The sequence below is a fragment of the Heloderma suspectum genome, chromosome 4, assembly GCF_057233095.1.
Source record: "Heloderma suspectum isolate Gila_16-S chromosome 4, 16-S_ref, whole genome shotgun sequence".
Classification (NCBI taxonomy): Eukaryota; Metazoa; Chordata; class Lepidosauria; order Squamata; family Helodermatidae; genus Heloderma; species Heloderma suspectum.
The window spans coordinates 85276647-85296333 of NC_139461.1; the positions used below are offsets into that span (position 1 = coordinate 85276647).

Genomic DNA, 19687 nt, shown 5'->3' on the forward strand with positions numbered 1-19687 from the left:
GTGGGGAAGAGGGAGAGGGCCTTTTCTGTAGTGGCCCCCACTCTGTGGAACTCCCTCCCTAGGGAACTCCGTCATGCCCCCTCTTTAATGAGCTTCCGTCGTGCATTAAAAACGTGGTTGTTCAGGCAGGCATTTGGGGTGGGTTAGGGTATTTTAGAAAATGTTTTTATTGTAGAATTTTATTGTTTTATTGTATGTTGTACATCGCCCAGAGTGGCTGGGTGACCAGCCAGATGGGCAATTAATAAATTAAATAATAAATAAATAAATAAATAAATAAAACTACAGGTGACTTAGTTACAGGCCTGGGGCCAATACAAGAGTCTTCTTCTAACTTGCACGAGAATTAACTGAGTAGCACTAATATATTTTCTACTTCTCCCCTTTGGATCCAAACCAGCGTTTTTAATAATTTTACACAGGTTTTAGCTATTGTGTGATTGTTTTTCATGCAATGAGAAAATTGTGTCAGTGGCTCTGCTGTAGCCCAGTACCACTTCTGGTTGTTCTCTCTAGACCAAGGTTTCTGATATTTTTGTCCTAGGAAATCACAACTGGAAGTGCACCACTAAGAACATAAGGACATGAGAAGAGTCATGCTGGATCAGACCAAAAGCATATCCAGTCTAGCATTCTGTTCCCACAGTCACCAGCCAGATGCCCATGGGAAGCTCACAAGCTTCATGAGTGCAAGAGCATCCTTCTGCTTGTGTTCCCTAGCAGCTGCCTCTGATACCGGCAGTAATGTAATGCATAGTCATCATGACTAGTAGCCATTAAGAGCCTTATCCTCCATTAATTTCTCAGATCGCCTTTTTTAAAGCTGTCCAAATTGGTGGCCATTGCTACATCCTGTGGAAGCAAATTCCAGTTTCAGTATGCGCTGTGTGAAGAAATATTTTATCTGTCCTGGATCTCCCATAATTCAGCTTCACTGGATAACCCCATATTCTAATATTATGAGAGATTCCACTTTCTTCACACCATGCATAGTTTTATATACTTTTATCATGTCCCATTTTTGCACCATTTTTTTTAAGCCAAGGAGTATTTGCTAATGATTTAGAGCAGCAGGAGCCACTTCAAGCAGACTCAGATTTGAATATAACTCTGGCTAGTGCTTCATATACAGACAATTGGTCTATTCATTTGATGGGTTTGATTTGTCTCTCTTTCCAGGCAATATGTCATTAGATCCAGACTTCTCGAGTTAAGGGTCAGTTTCTTTTCCAATGGTCAAGAAATGTATTGGCTTTTATACTGTGGATCCTTTATTGCCTGACAGGTGGTGATCTGAACCTTTCACTTTAGAAGTTTTCTGGAATCCAATGAATTCTTATCAGTAATTTGGTGCAGAGATTCTTTAATTAAATTAAAGAAATAAGGGTGCAATCCTATGTATGTTTAGATAGAAAACTCCCATCATTTTGGAAGTTATAGGACTTTTTTTGTGTCTAAACATACATAGCATTGTGTACCAAATGAATGAATAGAGCAATTCAAAAACATGATGCAAATTCAAGTTTCATACCAGCAGGACATTTCTGAGGCGGGGTTCGCACAATCAGTGGGACAAACTACTCAGTATGGGTTGTTTCTCCCACCCCTGCATGTGCCGCTTGTGCACTCGGCACCTCTACTACAAGCCATTGGGTTGTGGGGTGGGTTAGAAGCCACCCCCACTGTACTGCGTGCCAGGTTTGGATGACACGGCAGCCCGCGATGTGGTGCAAGTAATTAAGCAAATAGCAGGTGGGGACTGGGGAAACGGACGATACTGCATAGTTTCCCCTGCTGATCACGCGAACCTGACCTGAGTGGTTTTTTGACTAAGTATGATAGCCTCTGCCCCTGATGATTCAACTGATTGCTCTTATGTTTGATCTTTTGTTTTTAACTATGGACCACCATTATTTTAACGGGGTGTGTGTGTGAGAGAGAAAGAAAGAGAGAGAATGTGAATGATTTTTCTGGAACCAGGACTTAACGTTGCCAAGATGGAATTCAAAAACATATTGTGAGATTTATACACTCAGCGTAATTAGGGCAGCTCCTTGGTATGAGATATTCAAATATCATTATAGTCTTGAAAAATACTTAAGTTATTCAAATAGGTTTACCTTGAGAAACACTTTCACCCTTCTCAGACTTCCAACAAGTAATCATCTGCAGATCTTGATGAAGATACCGTAATATCCATTTCAAATGTACAGTATTGTATCTGTGGTGAGGGTATTCTGTGTTATCTGTTACACTTCCCTAAAATGGAATTTGTGGAATAAGTTCCCCCTTAAGCACTGGTCAATTTCACTTAAAATAAATATTTTGTTGTTAAGTAGGTCACATAAAAGTGGCCATTTTTGTTAGTTAAATCACAGCAACATTTTATCAGTGCTTGTGAATGATTGTTACAAAGAAAGGGAACCTTTGGATGCAACCCATTAGTTTTTCTGTGTGGTGTTATTTATTTATATTTTCTACCTAAACAGTTGTCATTGTTCTGACGGTGGAACTTGTTATGGCTGAAAAAAAAAGACGATATCATCATCATCATTATCTAAACAGCAACTTTTCACTGACTCACGATAGGACACGAATACATTATAGCATACGTGTTAAGACATTTACTGATTAACAGTACATTCTATACATGTTTACTGAGCAGTAGGTCTCACTGAGTTTAATGGTACTTACACCCAGGTAAGTGGGTATAGCAGCCTATGCTGTTTACCTTGCCTTTGTACACTTCTGTTAATCAGCTAGAGTAGCTGCTGGAGAAAACTAATTTCTTCTAAAAGAACATTTGTAGGCAACTGTGAACTTCATCTGATGTGTGGAGTGGCAAGCAGAAAGGGTTTCTAGAAACAGGAGAAGTGTTAGTGAAGAAATGCAAAATGCAATGTTTGGTTCTTTCCAGTTGCTTCATTTGACTGATGTAGATGTATTCCTGTAATGATACACAGGCATTTGCTTGATTAAATAAAGACTTGCAGGCCAGGAGATTCAGTTCCAAACTGCAATCCAATGGTAGAGATGGAGCCATATAATCTGTTAAAATACAGTACGCTGCTCTTTTGTGAGGTGAATTGGTTTGGCGGCACGCAGGGATGCACGCGAGTGCCTGTCCTTAGGAGAAGTACTTGCACAATGAAGCCTATCATGTACATACAAGCCATTAAGGTTTTATCTTGCTTATTGGCAGTGTAGCCTATTTTTCTTTTTATATCTACAATTGTGCCTTATCAGCACAATTGGCTTATTTAGCTGGTCTTTGGAGATCTTTGGGAATGCTCCCCAGATGTCCTTACATGGGTTATTTATCTCTTGATGCACTTTAAGGACTCTCTTACTCATGCAAGAGGAATGGTAAAAATGGTGAGATTTTCAGAAAGCAGGGTTATATTATAATCCATAGGATGGATCCAGCATTTGCCGCCTTCCATCCGTGGAAGGCTTCTGATCCAGTGGAACATTTCCATTGGCAGAATGCAAGAGGTGTTTTTCATGGATTCCCCCCTCCCCCTGCAGTTTCCTATGCCCTCTAAAAATCTGCTTCAGTGGGTTGGAGGACTTTCCAGAACAGAGGAAGAGGTAGTGCTGGGGGGCTGCATGGGGAAGCAGAAATCACCAAAAAATCACCTTCCCTCATTTCTTCTGGTGGGATTGTTCTGAGTGGAACTCTGTTCAGGGGGTGCTATTGCCAGTGGAATGAAATGCTGGATCCAACTCTGTGTTCTTGATGAATTCAAATTAATCTGGACTTAAAAAAAAAACTATAGAAAGATTTATATTTATATTGGATTCTGAGGCTCATAGGTTCATATGTTCAATGACTGGGAAAGGAGCCCATTCTCCAGGTTTTAATTAGCCTGATTGTGTGAACAAAAAAGCATTCAACAAGCTATTACCTAATCTCTCTTAATTGATTTTTGGAATACATACTAAAGAATGCAGTGGTTATTCTAATACATGCTGGTGCTTGTGAAAACAAAGGACACATGGTGTGTGTCCTTTGTCTTGAGAACTTCCCTTTCATTTTATAGACACAAATTTTTATATACACTTTTCATATTCTAGACAGATTTTGGTAGGTCTGTAATCTTTTTTAGTAGCGACAAAGTGGCCTATGGAAGCCATGCCAGCCTCTATAAATGTTGTCTATTTGCTTATGTGATAGTTCTCTCTGAAGCAGACCAATTTTTTCCCTGGATTAAAGAAAGCAGTCTTATTTTAAACCACTATATTTTCTGTTCATAGTACTCTTTACTGTATTATGAATAAACTCACAGAGTTCATAGATAAAACATGTGAATTAAAAATGTGCTTATCAATAAACAAAAGTGTTTGATGCATATATTAACTGAAAATACTTTTGTGGAGATAAACCCTGCAAGCATTTTAAAAGAGCCAATAGCACTGTATAAAAAGAACTAATTTTATTGCACTAGCTCTGCTTACCTGGAAATACGTATCTCTGCGCACAAAGAGTTATTGATACAGGGCTGGATCCAGATTTATATTGGATCAATTGCACTGGTGGAAGTGGACTTCCCTGCCCCCTGAAAAACTATACAGAGAGGCAGGAGACCCTGAAAGATGGGGTGAACTGTGGTGTGAGATTTCCCAAAATTGGGCAGAGGAGCCTTCCATGAATGGAGCCTTTCCTCTCGCAGAAGGTCCTTTCCTTTTGTGGAAGGTAGATCCTGGATGTTGTTGGCTTTTGCTGCATTTGTCTTAACAGGAATTTTCATTTATTAATTTAGTGGAATAAATATAATTATTGGAGAGAATAATAATGAAAGTTATCTTTTGTTCACATCCCTGTTATCATCAACTGTTCTTGGACTATGTCCAAAAGTGACAGGTATCAAATTAGGAAGAAATGTGTTCTTTTCTTTTTTAGCAAAATGCTACCTTTGTACCTTCTAAAATTGAACACTTTATTCTTCTAGGATGTTGTGAGATATATGTATGTATGTATGTATGTAATCTCTGGAGGTATTACTGTTAAGTATGTGTGAGCTGCTTGAGTATACCCAGGAATGATTCCAGAGCCTTTTAAAATATGTAATTAGAGACACAGAATAGTATTTATCAATAACTGGATATAAATTTCCCTTTTCTACCTCTTTTTAGTAATTTTTACAACAACCCTATAAAGTAGGCCAGTATCATTATTCCTATATTACAGATGGTGGGCAGAAATTGAAACCTAGTGGTTTGTAGGAGATCACCCTGTGACTGAGCTGTGATTTGAAGTAGTGGCTTCCAAGTTATTACTCATTATTTAACACTATGCTACACTAGCTTTTAAAGCAGGGTCAGGTAATTTGCAGCTCTCCAGGTGTTTTGGCCTACAACTCCCATCATCCCTAGCTAACATAGCCAATGGTGAGGATGATGGGAGTTGTAGGCAAAAACATCTGGAGGGTCAGAAGTTGACCACCCCTGTTATAGAAATACTGTATAGGAATAATAGGATGCTGCTTCACAACACAGAACTTGAAAGCTATAGAAAACTTAGGACTCCCTTTTTTATGTTCCTTGTGACACGACCATTTTTGTCATGTTCCTTATGTTCTTTGTGACATGATAATTTAAACATCATCTTAGTGATGACAGAGGGGCTTATAGGAAGCATACCCCTTTGAGGTAACTTCTGCCAATTTTCTTCATACTAGAAACACCAGTCTGGGACTTTCTACATAAAGAGACCAATCTGGATGAAACAGTCTTGTTTTAAAGCCCACCACATTTTCTTTTACATGGTATTCTTTCATGCACATTGATTACTGAACTAAATTTTAAAATCTGCAGAAGTGCGTAAGAAGCCACTTCTCCTGTATTATTGTAAGATATGCAGAAGCATCATGCTTCTCATTTTATTGACACGAGGCAGAACCAGTTATTGCGGAAGAATTACGTAACAAAATATTGGAACTAAAAAAGGGAAGGGATCTTTCATGTATCTTGGAATAAAAAAACTGGTTGCACAAGCTGACACTCTGTCAGAATAAAATGTGTAGATATATTCATATGTCTACTATAATAAGTACTTAAACCGTAGCCTGCCTCGGAGGTTGTGGGACCATTTGGCAGAATCCCTCACACACTTCTCATGCTTAAATGGCTAAACTATGGTTAGGTCATTGCCATTCAAAGGTCAGCAGTAGGCTGGGGCAGTGTCAGTTGTTACGGACCTCTGAATAACTGACACTGAGTGCAGCTTCTCATGTTACAATTTATCTGAACTAAGATAAGCTCCATGAGGGGAAAATATGTGTACTCTGTGATATGCAAAGTGCAGTGCTAAAACTATTCACTTTATGTTTTGCACATTATAGTAAATCCATATATTCCCTTGCTGGGATTATATCCATGTTGGAAAATTGCAGTGTGGAAGGGTAGTCCTCAGTTTTGGAAAAGTATGAAAGTCATGTTGCAAAAGTATGAAACTGTCCTTTGAGGCACCACATTTTTTTATTTACATACTGAAACAGTCATCCTACTTTGCATTCTAAACTTGTCATAAAGCTACATTAGTATTAAGTAGTAAAGGTTTTTAAACTGTTTTCTAAGTAATTACGCAATAAATATGTGACGCTATGTGAGCTTTTTTGTAAGTAATACTGTCATGCCTAATTTTGCTGTAATGCCTAATTTTTCTTTAGAATGGAAAAGTCAGAGTGATGTGCTGGTTCTGGAGCAAGGAGACAATTCAGTGCTGTGGCTCTGTTCGGGACTCTATGCTGTGTTCCCACTACACGTCAGAGCATATCAGGCTATCTGGTTTGAAGTACACAGTTCCATTTGTAAAATATTTTCCAAGCAATTTTTAGCATTTTTTAAATCTTCAGAACATTCCCACTAAACTCCATAGTTTAACCTCTTTTCCCCTGTTATGGATCTGGTGACTACAAGATTGGGACTAATCACGTGCTTAAATAATTTGGTAAACATGGAATTATTCAGCAGTAGAACATCCAGTGTTGTTCCAATTATGGGGAAGAACAATGTGACTGGAGCAATGATTTCCAAGTGCTATGGTTTTGCAATGATTTAACTTCTAAAACTTTATTTTAGGGAGGTACCTATGAAAGATGCCAAAGAATATGCAGAGTCTATAGGTGCAATTGTTGTTGAGACCAGTGCCAAAAATGCAATTAACATTGAAGAACTCTTTCAAGGAATCAGTAAGTAAATTCAGAACGTGTGTTTATGTATGTATCACTCAATTGTTTGGTGTTTTTGGCAAGGCTTTGCTAAACTAATGCATCCCTCAATGCCTTTATCATGAAAGGAAAAAAAGGGTTAGTTGTTTATTAAGTCATGAAGTTGAAATTAATTCAAAGAGAATAGTCAAGAGTTGGAGTTAGATCTAACTTTTAGAAGACATGAGTGCATGCAGTCATATTATGACATATAAGAAAAATAATACACACATTTACCATCTGTGTATCCTCTAAAACATTTTGGATAGTATCTGATTTAAAAATACACCTGCAGTTTCGAGAGGTATATAATGTAGACCTTTATTTCCTTAGTATCACAGAACTGAAGATCCGAAAGAGGACTTAAGGGCCATCTAATCCAGTCTCTATATTCTTGGAAGAATTCATTGAGCCATCAATGGCATATATAATCCATCTTTCTCTTAAGGCTACATGGAGGAGTTTTCAAAATTTCCCTGTCCATTCTGTTATGCTACCCAGCCAGTCTTAGAGATAAAGACTTGTTGTGAGGGATGTGCAGCTGCTGCTATTTTACATCTAACTGTGCCACCTCTAACTAAATAAATCCACCAATATTACATTATTTTTAGTCTGCTGCTGAGAAGAGATAATTCAATATGTGTGAGCAGTCTTATGGCTGTAATCCTTAATGACACTGATATAGCAACCAAAAATAGCTGCCTACATTTTTCTTGGGCAAAAATATGTGCTACTTATTTATTATTGTATCTGATACTTTTATATCCCTCACTTCCTTCATCCTGGGAGGTAGGTTAGGCTGAGAGAGACAAGCTTAGCAAAGGCTATCCACCCAGTGAGTTTTATGCTGAGCATGGATTTGAGACTTGGTTTCTCATCTACTCTAATAACTGCTCTAATAATTGAAACATTCTGACTCTTATTCAGCGACTTATATTAATTCTAATTTACAGTAAACATTAGAATAGTTGCTGTAGTAATTGCTACCATCTTGCAAAGGCTAGTTGGGATATTAGGGAACCACCTATCAACAGGCCCTGACAGGTGGTTTCCTGCTCTCCAGCTGCAGTGGTTTCTTAGGCAGAAGCAGAGTCTTACACAAGTATGTAAGGAGATGCTGGGAGTTGTAGTCTGACACATCTGGAGGGCACTGGGTTGGGGAAGGCAGGGGTACAACGTTGTGCCTTTGTATTCTCCTTGACCTAATTTCCCATTCTCTGATACTTAGGAGGGAAGAAGGACAAAAGAGTATCCACGTATTGTTCCATTACTCTGGAAGCAGGTTTATGCCAGTTTTGGGTATAAGCGCCATCTGGTTAGATACAAGCAGTGGTGGGGCTGAACATTCTAGGCCGGGTTACAGGGAAGGCATGAAGCCGCTGACCTTTCCCTCTCCCTGGCCATAGTATGTGGCTTAAGCACTCTTGTTTGAGTCACCTGTAGCTATTTGCTCTCCTTGTATTGTCATGTGGTGCACTTGTGTTGCATTCTGATTTTGAAATGGCCAAATCTGGCTTGTCACTTGCAAGTATTAATAGGATTTTTGCAGGCTGAGTTGCATCATTAGATCATTATAGGGCATGTGCTCTGCCATTAAAATAATAGTTAAATGCCTGATCTTCAAAGTGCTCTGCAATTGGAAACACCTTTGCCATCTAGACAGCTTATACTGGCAAAGAATGTGATAAAGGGTATGGTTAGTTTCCTGGGGGGTGGAAACAGTGGCAGATGGTGACATCTGAAATTAGACAAGGCCCTATTAATCAATATATGTCCATGGATAAAGCTCATTCTGAATCGGACTTAGAACAGAGCAGGCCAAGCCATTTTTATCTTCTCTAAGGAGCTGCTGCTGACTTGAATAATAAAATATAATTTCATCCGCCTATCTATTACAAGCTCTCTGTGATTCATTAAAGTTGGCCTGATTACAGGAAGTACAGTCTGACTAAAGAGCGCACCGCCGCTGCATTCCCAAGCCTTAAACAGCTTCTCTGCATCGGCTACACACTGGGAACACACAAGTTTCCTCAGCTGCTTAGTTTCATATAACCTCACAGTAGGCGTTTTGACGTTGTCTTAAATATAGTTCTTTGGGGAAGGTAGATTTTATGTGCATTTTCTCTTAGAGTAATTCTGTCACTGATTAGAGCAGCTGCTTTGCATTTGTATAATCAGATGTCTTTCATTAAGAGTTCCCCCCTCAGTTTATGGGAAATTCACTCAGAGGTTCATGACAATATGCTGCATGTTTATGCCTCCACAGCAAACAATGACAGATATAAAGAAGTGGTCTCCACAAACTATAACAATAAAAAAAGAAGATGCTAAGTTGTAAAGGAGTCTCTGTAATTCTATGCTGAGCACCACATTGCTCTCAAAGCTCTATGTTAGTTTTGTAAAGTATATGTTATGTCATATATCAAAAGAACAGCCTTGGCTCAATCCAACGTGAGGCTATGGTAGCTAATTCCATATGTGATTTTAGTGCAATGTGGCGCAGTTGGGTTGTGGGCTTCTGGTATACTTTATTCTGGAAAAATAGAAGTGAACTTAGCCACTTGATTGCCATTTTGCATAATGTATTAAATGCACACATTAAGAAGTCAGCCTCATATCCTTTCAGTGATGTGGAACATGACCCATTGCATCCCATTTTGAAAATCATCTGATTGAACAAGCAACATCTGTCATTTTGTTTGTAGGGAATAAAAAGCCTATCTACTCCAGTAAAGCCACATAAACCAATTAGTCCTGTACTATACTAGACAAGAACTGCAACATTTCTCTTTATTTCATAGGTTCATAGCATGCTTACACAATAACCCTGAGGGAGTTAAAATCAAATTGCCTAAACCTTTCTCACTACATTATGGGCCTCAGACTATCACCTGTGTCACCAACATGCTTAATTGAAACCAACCAGATGTACCACAAAATAGGAACCAAACCTGTGCAGTACAGTAAATGGTGCATTAGATTAAACCATGAAATTTGGGGTTATGTGGGCTGCTGTCAAAGGATATGTTTTGTAAGTAGGAAACATTCCTTCATTAGCAAAACTTCTGTTGGTGGTTGAGTAGACATTTAAAATTGAAACCAACAGGATTACATCCTGATTTCAGACACTCATGGTGCAATCCTATGCAGGTCTACTTAGAAGTAAGCTTCATTGAGTTCAATAGATCTTACTCCTAGGTAAGGTAACCTTAGAGATATCTCTCTAAGTACTTTCTAGTAAGTGCTGAATTTCTCTTGATATAGATTTTAAGAGAGCTGGCAATTTCAAAATCTGATTGGAAGATATTTCCAGCTATGCTTGAGAAATCTTTTGTCTGGATAGGACCTGCCAGATGATAAATGCTTCTGTCATGAACACATAATAAAATCTCTGATTTCCTGACATTCTAGCAAATACTTAATATGTAAGTAACCTATGTACTTCTTTACTATTAATATTTGGGAAGAAGGAAACCCAGAAGAGAAAGTTAAATATAATGGGCAGTATTCAATGCTGACTGTGTGCCAACGGGACCCATTGTAGCACTTCATACAGCAACCAGAAATGAGCTGAAATGTTAGTTTCTGGAAAGGAACAGATCAGCGGAGCTTGCAGAAGGCAGCATTTTGGCTCATGTCCAGGGTTGCTGTAGGAAGTACTAGCTTCCTGTGGCGTCAGCAGTGTGTTCAGTGGAAGCACACAGGTAGCATTGAATACTGCCCTCTGTCCTTAACATATCTATTTTAAATTAGCTGGAAGTTTCCTTATATCATTTTTGTATTTCTCAGATAAAGTTATGAAAACATCAGATTTCAGCATACAAAGATGCTTTACTTGTATAAACCATTGGTTCAATGGTCCTGGCCTTCAGCATATTATGGTTCAAGTTTAAATATATGAGTAACCAAAATTGATTGCCCCAGGGTTCCATTGTGAATTATAATCATGCACACTCACCCCACCTCAAACAAAATTAAGACTTTTACATTTAAAAGCATATATCTTATTAAAGATTGACATGCCATTGATCACAGCTTCTGTGTTGTCCCCAATCTGTAGAAAAAGAGGATTGGGACTAAAAAACCAAGGGAAAATGTGGGCAAAAGGAGTCGACATTGTGAGCACAATATGTGAGATTGTACAAGATCTTTACTGCTTACATGCTGCAAGTGAATGCCTTAACTTGCAATTTCCATACCTTTTGGTGCATGAGTGAATTTGTTGGTGCCTTAGTTCTTCCCTCAAACCAGATAGATTTTCTGGCAAAATCTTTAAAAGTCCATGAGTAACATAAAATGGAATTCTTGAGTAAAACAGTACTTATGTTTTGTCCCCAGGTATTCTGTGCCTTCTACTATAGGGTATGTTCATTTGCGATCACATATTACAATGCTGCATAGAGATACACACTTGAAAACATCTGTTTCTCTACTGATCTAGTGATTTCAGTGCATACACAGTGCTTGGCCATGTCAGAGATAGCCCTAGCAGGGGAGTGTTCTAGAAGTGCAGCATGGAAATTCTTTTTATATAAGTGGCCAAACTAGGCATGATGTAGAAGATTGGTGAATAGGATCTCTGACAAAAAAGTTTTTCAAGTATCAGCAACTGTTGGATGAAGGGCCCCTTTTTGGATCTGGATCATGGTGAGGGCTGGGGTTCTTGATTGAAATCCTCTACCAAGCTGCTATTTGTCCCACAAAAGATCCTGTTCACAGATCTGTGTTATGTGTAGAAAACATGCCAGGCCTTGAACGACTGTGTGTGTTTTCCTTTTTAAAAATTCTAGGTCGACAAATTCCACCCTTGGAAACGCATGAAAATGGCAACAGTGGAACAATCAAACTTGGAAAGCAGACTGCACAGACGACTAGGCGATGCTGTTAAACCAACTTAAGCTGGTTTGATTTACTTGAAAATAAAATGACATCATTTGCTTATTTATCAAGCTATAGACTTCAGAAACTCAATGACAGAGCATCTTGTCTAAAAGCAATAATATCAGTGCTATCAGTGGGAACAGTCAGAGAAAGATCTCCTTCAACTTGGTTTGCAGAACTAAAATGGTAATTCATATTAGCTGCAAACTCTTTAAAACATTGACTCAGTCTAATGGAATAATCTGTTTAAAGTAAACCAATGGCTATTTTAAATAGGCACTTTGTCAGGCAAATGTTACATTTTATACAAAAATCTTTTTTTCTGTTTACAGTACAAAGTTTTATATTCTAATTTGACCTTTATGGAATTACAATCCATAGTATTTTAACTAAGTGGAGGATATGTGCTATTTTATCCCTTTTCTTACCAGATTTGGCTTCTGTGGCTTTGTTTTTAGAATGGTAAATAACTTTTTTTTTTAAGGTATAAATCAGGTAGTTACCTTTGAACCCAAAACAAATAAAAGTTTAGTAACTTTAATAAATAAATTCAAGTAACGTTTAGCTTGAAGTTCTTCATTCTTCTATATTTGGAAAGCAAAATCACTGGATTGCAAACTCAACACTTTAAAATACATTAGGAAGATTTACAGGAGAGGAGAGAGGCCTTGGCAATGAATACTCCAACTGTTTGCATTTAACATTAAATTATCTCAGTAATAGATAATTGAATAGATTATGAAATTATCTCAGTAACAGATAAACAGACACTGTACCAGAAGCCAAAAAGGAACAGGATGAAGTACCTTCTATTGAATTCATTTAATACTTGAATTCATTTAAAGCCCTTCTGGCAGGTATGTGATGCTGTCAGAAGCTGTGTGTTTCCCTGTGATGTAGTTTAATACAATGAACTTTTAACACAATGAACTGTATCTAATTCCTTGCGCTGTCCACCTCTGTTCCAAGGAAGATAAGAAACAATACAGCAGGTTCTGTTCACATGTGCCCTTTTCATAATGGAATTAAAAAGTAGCTTTTAAAGGATTCCTCTTTTGAGATCCTGGGTTGCATCCAGAGATAGATGAATGGAACTCCACTTGTGCAATGGGGCTTTCCTGACTCTTCTCCCCCCCTCCACTACAGCCCCCTGCATTCCCAAAAGCCACTCTTCAGAGTCGAGGACCCTCAGGAGAGTTGCATGACAGGGGGCTGGGGCAGAATGGGAAATCGGAATTCAGTGAGTCTGCTTTACACAAAAGGAAGTGCCTTACTGCTCATACAAGAGTTCTCTGATCCAAGGCATTGCACTGGCATTTGATGTCAATGATCTGCCTGAAAACAAGTGGATGGAATTGATCAATCACTCATTTGGAATCAATAATAGCCACAGGATTCCAATTCAAATGTCAGGGTGTTAAGAACAACAGCTTATTATCGTGTGTGTGTGTGGGTGGCAATTTGTATTGTCAAATTAACCACTGCCATAAATAATGTTATTCTTAATAAGAAAGCAACTAAAATAGCAGAATCTATGCATGACCTTATTGATCATAATCATGGATAATATGGCTAGCAACCAAGATATTAGCTAGAATCACAACCTGAGCCCCAAAAACTGAGCGCAAAGCCAGTGTTGTGGTGCTTGAAAAAAATAATATTAACAGCTTTTGTAACATGCACTTTCTTTCATTTTCCTTAGAGCTGCTGAAGGCTGAAAAACTACTATCTATGCAGTGAATTGATAATGATTGATAAATACAATTAGCTTACTAATATTATAGAATTAGGGAAGATCACAAGCTTATTTTTAGGCCCTTATACTTTGTAGATAGAGATTATGCACAAGACTGATCCATTGTTTAGAATCATAGAGTTGGAAGGGACCACAAAGATCATCTAATCTAGCCAACTGTTTGAGCCAATGTATGGATATTGTTAAATAACATGAAGTTGCATGTTCAGATTTTATCTTATGGACAGAAGTCATGCAGGAACAACATGCTTATGTGTGGGAACAGGAGGAGCCAGCCAATGTTGTCTTCCACAGGAAGCCCATTGTGTTGCATGGTGTGTTGCTCCAGAGCACTCCTTAGTTTTTGGTAGTGTTTTGAGGCTCCTACAGAAAAGAGGAAGCTGAAAACTCCCAGTGCATAAGTTGAAGCAACCTGTATTTCTCTGTATCAAAGCTTGGGTATTTACTCTTCTGAACAGGTCTATGTTCCATATGACCTTTGGCTAAAGCCATCCCCTTTTGGGAGCCCAAACTGTCAAATTACAACACCATAAACTTCTGCCTAGCTGTGCTGTTGCTAGTGTGAAGCCGGAAGTAACTTTTTGTGTGTGGAGTTACGTGTATCTTTTTTTCTGTAGTGGAATAGCTTCTGCCACAACGCAGTTCCATTTCTGCTAGCAAGATCTGGCAAAAGACATCAGTGGTAAGGGAATGGTAGCAATTTTCATAATGGAATAGTATTAATGAAAACTGGGATTATGAGATTGTCTTAGAGGTCATTCTGTACAATGCAAACCACCAAGCATGTTGAAGAGGGTGCATACCACTAATACAGACAAAGCAGGCGGTTATCAATACAGTATAGACACTGAAGTTAAGAAACAAAATGATTTCACAGTGCAACAGTGCACTGTGCAATTGTTGTGTAAGCAGAGCAATCCTATGCATGATTACTCAGAAGTAAGTAAACTTCTGTACTCAATTGAACTTAGTCTAAGGGAAGTATGTATAGGATTGCAGCCTTAATTACTTTTTTGTTAAATATTTTACACTGAGGTGGCAGTGTAAGTGAAATTATGTCCTCCAGTTCTGTCTTAAGTATTGCAATAAGAGGAACCAAAACAAAACCTTCTACAAAAATAAATCCAAATCTGATTCCAAATACTTTAAAGTATAGAAGTATTTACCTATCTTCCTTTAATGTATTATATAGAAGTTCAGGTTTATTTTAAAATGATAATAAGATGGCAGAGTATTGCACCTGGGGAAAGCAAGTATAACCCATAATGAGTTATATTGTAGTTTCATTAATGTGCTTTTATGGATAAACTGTTTGAAACTCCTTTGCTGAAAATCAGCAGTGTGGTAGGGAAAAATGATTGAGTTAGATCCAGATTTAGTAATATTAAAGTAGACTCATTTAAATCAATAGAACTTAAGTTGGTCATGGCTAACTTAAGACCTATCGATTGAAATGGGTCTACTCTAAACGTGATTAAATCTAGAACCCCCAACCATTGTTTAGTCACACCAAGTGAACTGAAACTCCATTTTTATAAACCTAAAGAAAATGTTTTATTTGGCAGTGCTAAGTTCACCATTATTATGTTGAATAATACCTGTTTCATAGCAGAATCCAGCAGAAAACAGTTCTCAAACCATTTACTCCGGACTTAGAGAAGTCTAAACCAGAGGCATAGTTTAAATAAGAGAAATGAGATGGTGTTCCATGGGCAGGTGCTGCCTTCGACATTTGGAGGCAGATATGTGAACACTTCCGTTTCAGTGCTAGCCTCATGTATATTTTCAGTGGAATTAATTTGGTTTGGAATCTCCTGTAGGCATATTGGATGAAACATGATCTTCAGACTCTTTTCTCCAAAATCTCTAAAGTGGAGAGAAGAAAAGAGGTGTTCTGTCTGCATATATTACACAAATCAGTGGGGTAGAAAAGTGGGGAGAGGATTGACTTGTAAGAATGGAGATATTTGACAGCACCTCCAGTTTCTGGTGTGACAGCATAAATTGTCTCACAGCATAACTTGTCTTAGGTTTGATCATTTGCATCAGAATGTGAATTGCCATTTGTTTTCAGTATGAGAGAAGGACAATCACAAAAGAGAGAAAAGTATAACTGCATGATCCACTATAGTGTGGCTTCATTTGTACACAGGAGTGATTTCCACCTTCCTGCCACTATTTGTTCCAGTTCTGAAAAGTGGATCCACTGTAGGTAGGTTCACACACAAGGGGAACATGCAAACTCCTTTAGAGTGCATGCCTCAGGGCTGCTGGTAGGCTCATGTAGGGGCAACACTTGTAAGAACTGCTGTCTTCATATAGGTGTGAGTATGTGGCTGTGATGGGATCTGAGGTGGCACCTCCACATAGGCCTCGTAGTAACTCTGTGTCCTTTCAAGACACTTGTATGGTGATCACTTGTGTCCGGTTGAATGCAGTTATCTTACTAAGAGTGTATGAATCTGTATGGATGCACTTCTGCCTACAGTTATGTGTAAGAACCATTAAAATAAAAGGGATTAATACCCCCACAACAGCAGGCAGAACTGCAGCCCACATGTTCAATTTTATGGAGCTGATTTTTCTATTCTGAGGCAATGACGTCCTTCTGAGTATATTCAAAATTGTAATTATTTCCCAATTATATAATTATAATACTATTGCTGGAAAGAAAGTAAGTTACCCTATCCCATTTCCCCCCACAGGCTGGTATGCACTTGGTATGCTATTAGTTAATTTAGATCCCCCCCCCCAGATTTAAATTTGGCCATAATTGTTGTTAACATTATTTATATATTGCCTTTTGTTATAAAAGATTACAGCTTTTTTTAGTAAAGAAGGCACTATATAAATGTTAATAACAAATAAAGTAACAACGTCATTTACATAATACGGGATGTTATAATACAATAAAACATACAAAAAATATTTAGAATTCAGTAAAGCTGGTACTAAAAGTAAGTGGCTGGGAATGCCTGCATGAATAGGTATGTTTTTACTACCGGCAGCATATTTGCACCATAAGTGCCCATTGGATCTGTAAAGGGTGGTCATTCCATGATATGGGGGCTACCACAGAGAAAGACCATAAGATGTATCTCCATTTGAGTTGCCATAAGGTGTATCTCCGCTAAACATTGCATGACTACAAGGTCCTCCTCCAACAAGCTCAGTGAACAGGCTGGTCTGTACGGAACGAGGTGCTCACTCAGATAGCCTGGCCTCAAGCTATTCAGGGATGTTACATGATAAGTCTTAATTTAACATGCTAAGAGCTCCCACTCTTAGCATGCATGGTGATTATACCTGGAACAGAGTTGTCTTTTGGTTGGGAACTACACAGTTCTCCCCTTGCCTGAATTTCGAACTTTGGGCTTTGCCATCATAGTGCTATCTTCAGCTGTTCCTAGATAGAACTTCCAAGTATTTCTGGTCTGTAGTACATCAGGAACAAACATTTGACAGAAAGTGACTTGGCTCCATGACTAATGTGAGTGGTAATGTTGGTGTCACAATGATGTTGCCACAAATGATGAGAAGGGATATGCCATTAAACTGGATACAAGTGCACCAAAGATCTAGGGTGGTAGTGGAATATGAAAGCTAGTGTCCATATAATGTAGGCTGCAGTAGGTCACATTACATGGCTGTGGTTAAAGAGGATGATGGTTCTGTGGGCTATTGGTTATGCCTGCCTATTCTTGCTCAACAGCAATGCAAAATCTCCAGCATCTTTCACACTGTTAGTGGTATTTACAAGACGAATAGTGCTCTTTGACTATGTACTTTGGCTGGGCCAGAGAACAATGATGGAAAATACTTGCATCTGTGCAATACTTGCATGTGTAACATTATCTGCTTATAGTACAAAAAGTTTGTCTTGACCAGCTAGCATTAGATGTCCCTCTAGAATACTTTAACTGGAACAAGGGCTAGCAGGGCTAAAGCATAAACTGCAGATCCGGTATATTATATGAGTTTCAGCTCAAGACTGTTGTTGTTTAGTTGCAGTGATTTTTTTCCCCTAGAATCACATGAACCGACTGCCTTTTTGAAAGAAAAAAAATTAGGAAAACATGCTGACTTTGTACGTGCTTGTCTGCTTCATATACAAACTCACAAACATAGAGATGTCAGATGTTTCTGACTAAATGGTCTGAGTTCATATGTAGACTTTGTAAAGCAATCACATCAGTACCTCCACATGAAATCAGTAATGTGGAACTGCAGCATTTTGTGAATGTAGCTGTGATTCATGTTGGGTCCTGATCACAGATGTAATTCCAGAAAAGTTGCCTAGATGTAATGTTTACATGTGGAGGCACTCATTTGGTTGCTTTTAAAAGTCTACTGGTGACTACACAGCCTTATGCTGAAAATGGCCCATGCCTATATAAATGTATATATCACTGTATATATAGTAGTTATTTCTACTGGCTAATTCTAGTTTGTATACACAAAAGCCAAATCACAAGCATACGTATTAAGAATTGTCCCATTGAACCCAGTGGAACTTACTGTCAATATGCTGTTTAGTAAAAAAATAAAATAAAAAGTAGGGTATAGGAATGGCCCCACCCTCCACATTTCCCCAAATCCACCCTACATGAACCTTGCACATGCTTGCATCTCTCATGCCACTAGAGAATATCTGTGTGCCACAAAGGGCAGGAAAATTATGCTGGCTGAGTAGGAAGTGAGCCTGTTTCACTTCCGTCTTAGCCAATACAGTGAGTTACTTGGCAAAACAACTTTGAGTCTTCCCCTTTGGCAGTTTCCCATTGCTGTCCCATTGCCACTGAAAGGACTGTGAGGGGATGGGAAACTGGGCTAAGGATGAACTTCCTCTGGGACCAATCCCCACTCTTTCTCCCATGATGAATTAGCATACCTATCATGCTATGCGCTTGACATTCTGAAATAGTAAGGTGACATAATGAACTTTCTGTCTGTAGAGTCAAGCAAGTGGCAGAGTGATGCTCTTCCTCCCAACAAGAGAATTATATATTTGCCCCAAAATACCAACAGATTGGTTTGGAGTGCTTGATTCTAACACAGGGCAATAGTATTTAATATATACAACTCTGTCCTTTGGTTTCCTGATTGTGATAGTTTTTGTGTGCACACGGCACTCTACTTTTTCTGTAGACATGTATTATATCAAGTACACATTTTCTTATTACACCTTAATTGTTTAAACCCAAACCAGTATAATGATTTGTGCTCAGTACTATCACTCTGTATTGTTTATGCAAGGGCTTTGAATGGGCTGGACCCATTAATAGTTAATGTACGCGATGTTATAATCTGTTAATATTGTTTGTTCTATATTATAACTGTATGATCACAAACCAGATTTGTGCCTGAAACAATTTTTTATTTAATCTATAATGAGTAATACTAATAAATGTTGTTGATTTTTGTGACTCTTGGCCTTTCTGAGATACAAAAATAAAAGTGTCTGAAGAACAGAACAAGAAAGCACTTGTGTTTACTGGAGTAGAGTATTTCATTGATAAAAAGCTATTTATGCAGAAATCTGGTTCTCTCATGTTTTTGCATTAAATCGACACATATTTATCGACTTTATAAAATCTTCATATACTATATAAAATGTTATTATTCACTAATTAACTATGGGGAAAATTCTTACCATTCTTTCTCCACCTTTTAAATAAAAGAGTAAATCAGCTGTACAACCAAATGTAAGGTATGATCCTACAATCTTATGCACATTTATTTGGGAGTAAGTCGCATTTATTTCCACATAACTGTGCATAGAATCAGGTGACAACTTTGATCACCAACATAAACTGAACAACTCACTAAGCAGGTGTAA

General features: G+C 38.2%; 1 protein-coding gene across 5 annotated transcripts in view; it reads left to right on the forward strand.

Annotated features, from left to right (window-relative positions):
• The window catches only part of RAB31 (RAB31, member RAS oncogene family), a 72019-nt gene extending 52694 nt beyond the window's left edge, over positions 1-19325 (forward strand). For 2 of the 5 annotated variants that reach the window (XR_014790152.1, XR_014790153.1), the window contains exons 6-8: positions 7084-7193; positions 10476-10636; positions 12002-19325. Coding sequence is in view for 3 of the 5 variants with exons in the window: in XM_084849852.1 (XP_084705978.1) it covers positions 7084-7193; positions 12002-12099 (208 nt within the window). In the remaining 2 variants the exon portion in view is untranslated. Of the gene's footprint in view, positions 1-7083; positions 7194-7544; positions 9635-10475; positions 10637-12001 lie in introns of those variants that run through there. The other 3 variants (XM_084849852.1, XM_084849853.1, XM_084849854.1) reach the window with 2 other exon arrangements.
• Positions 19326-19687: the final 362 nt, after the last annotated feature.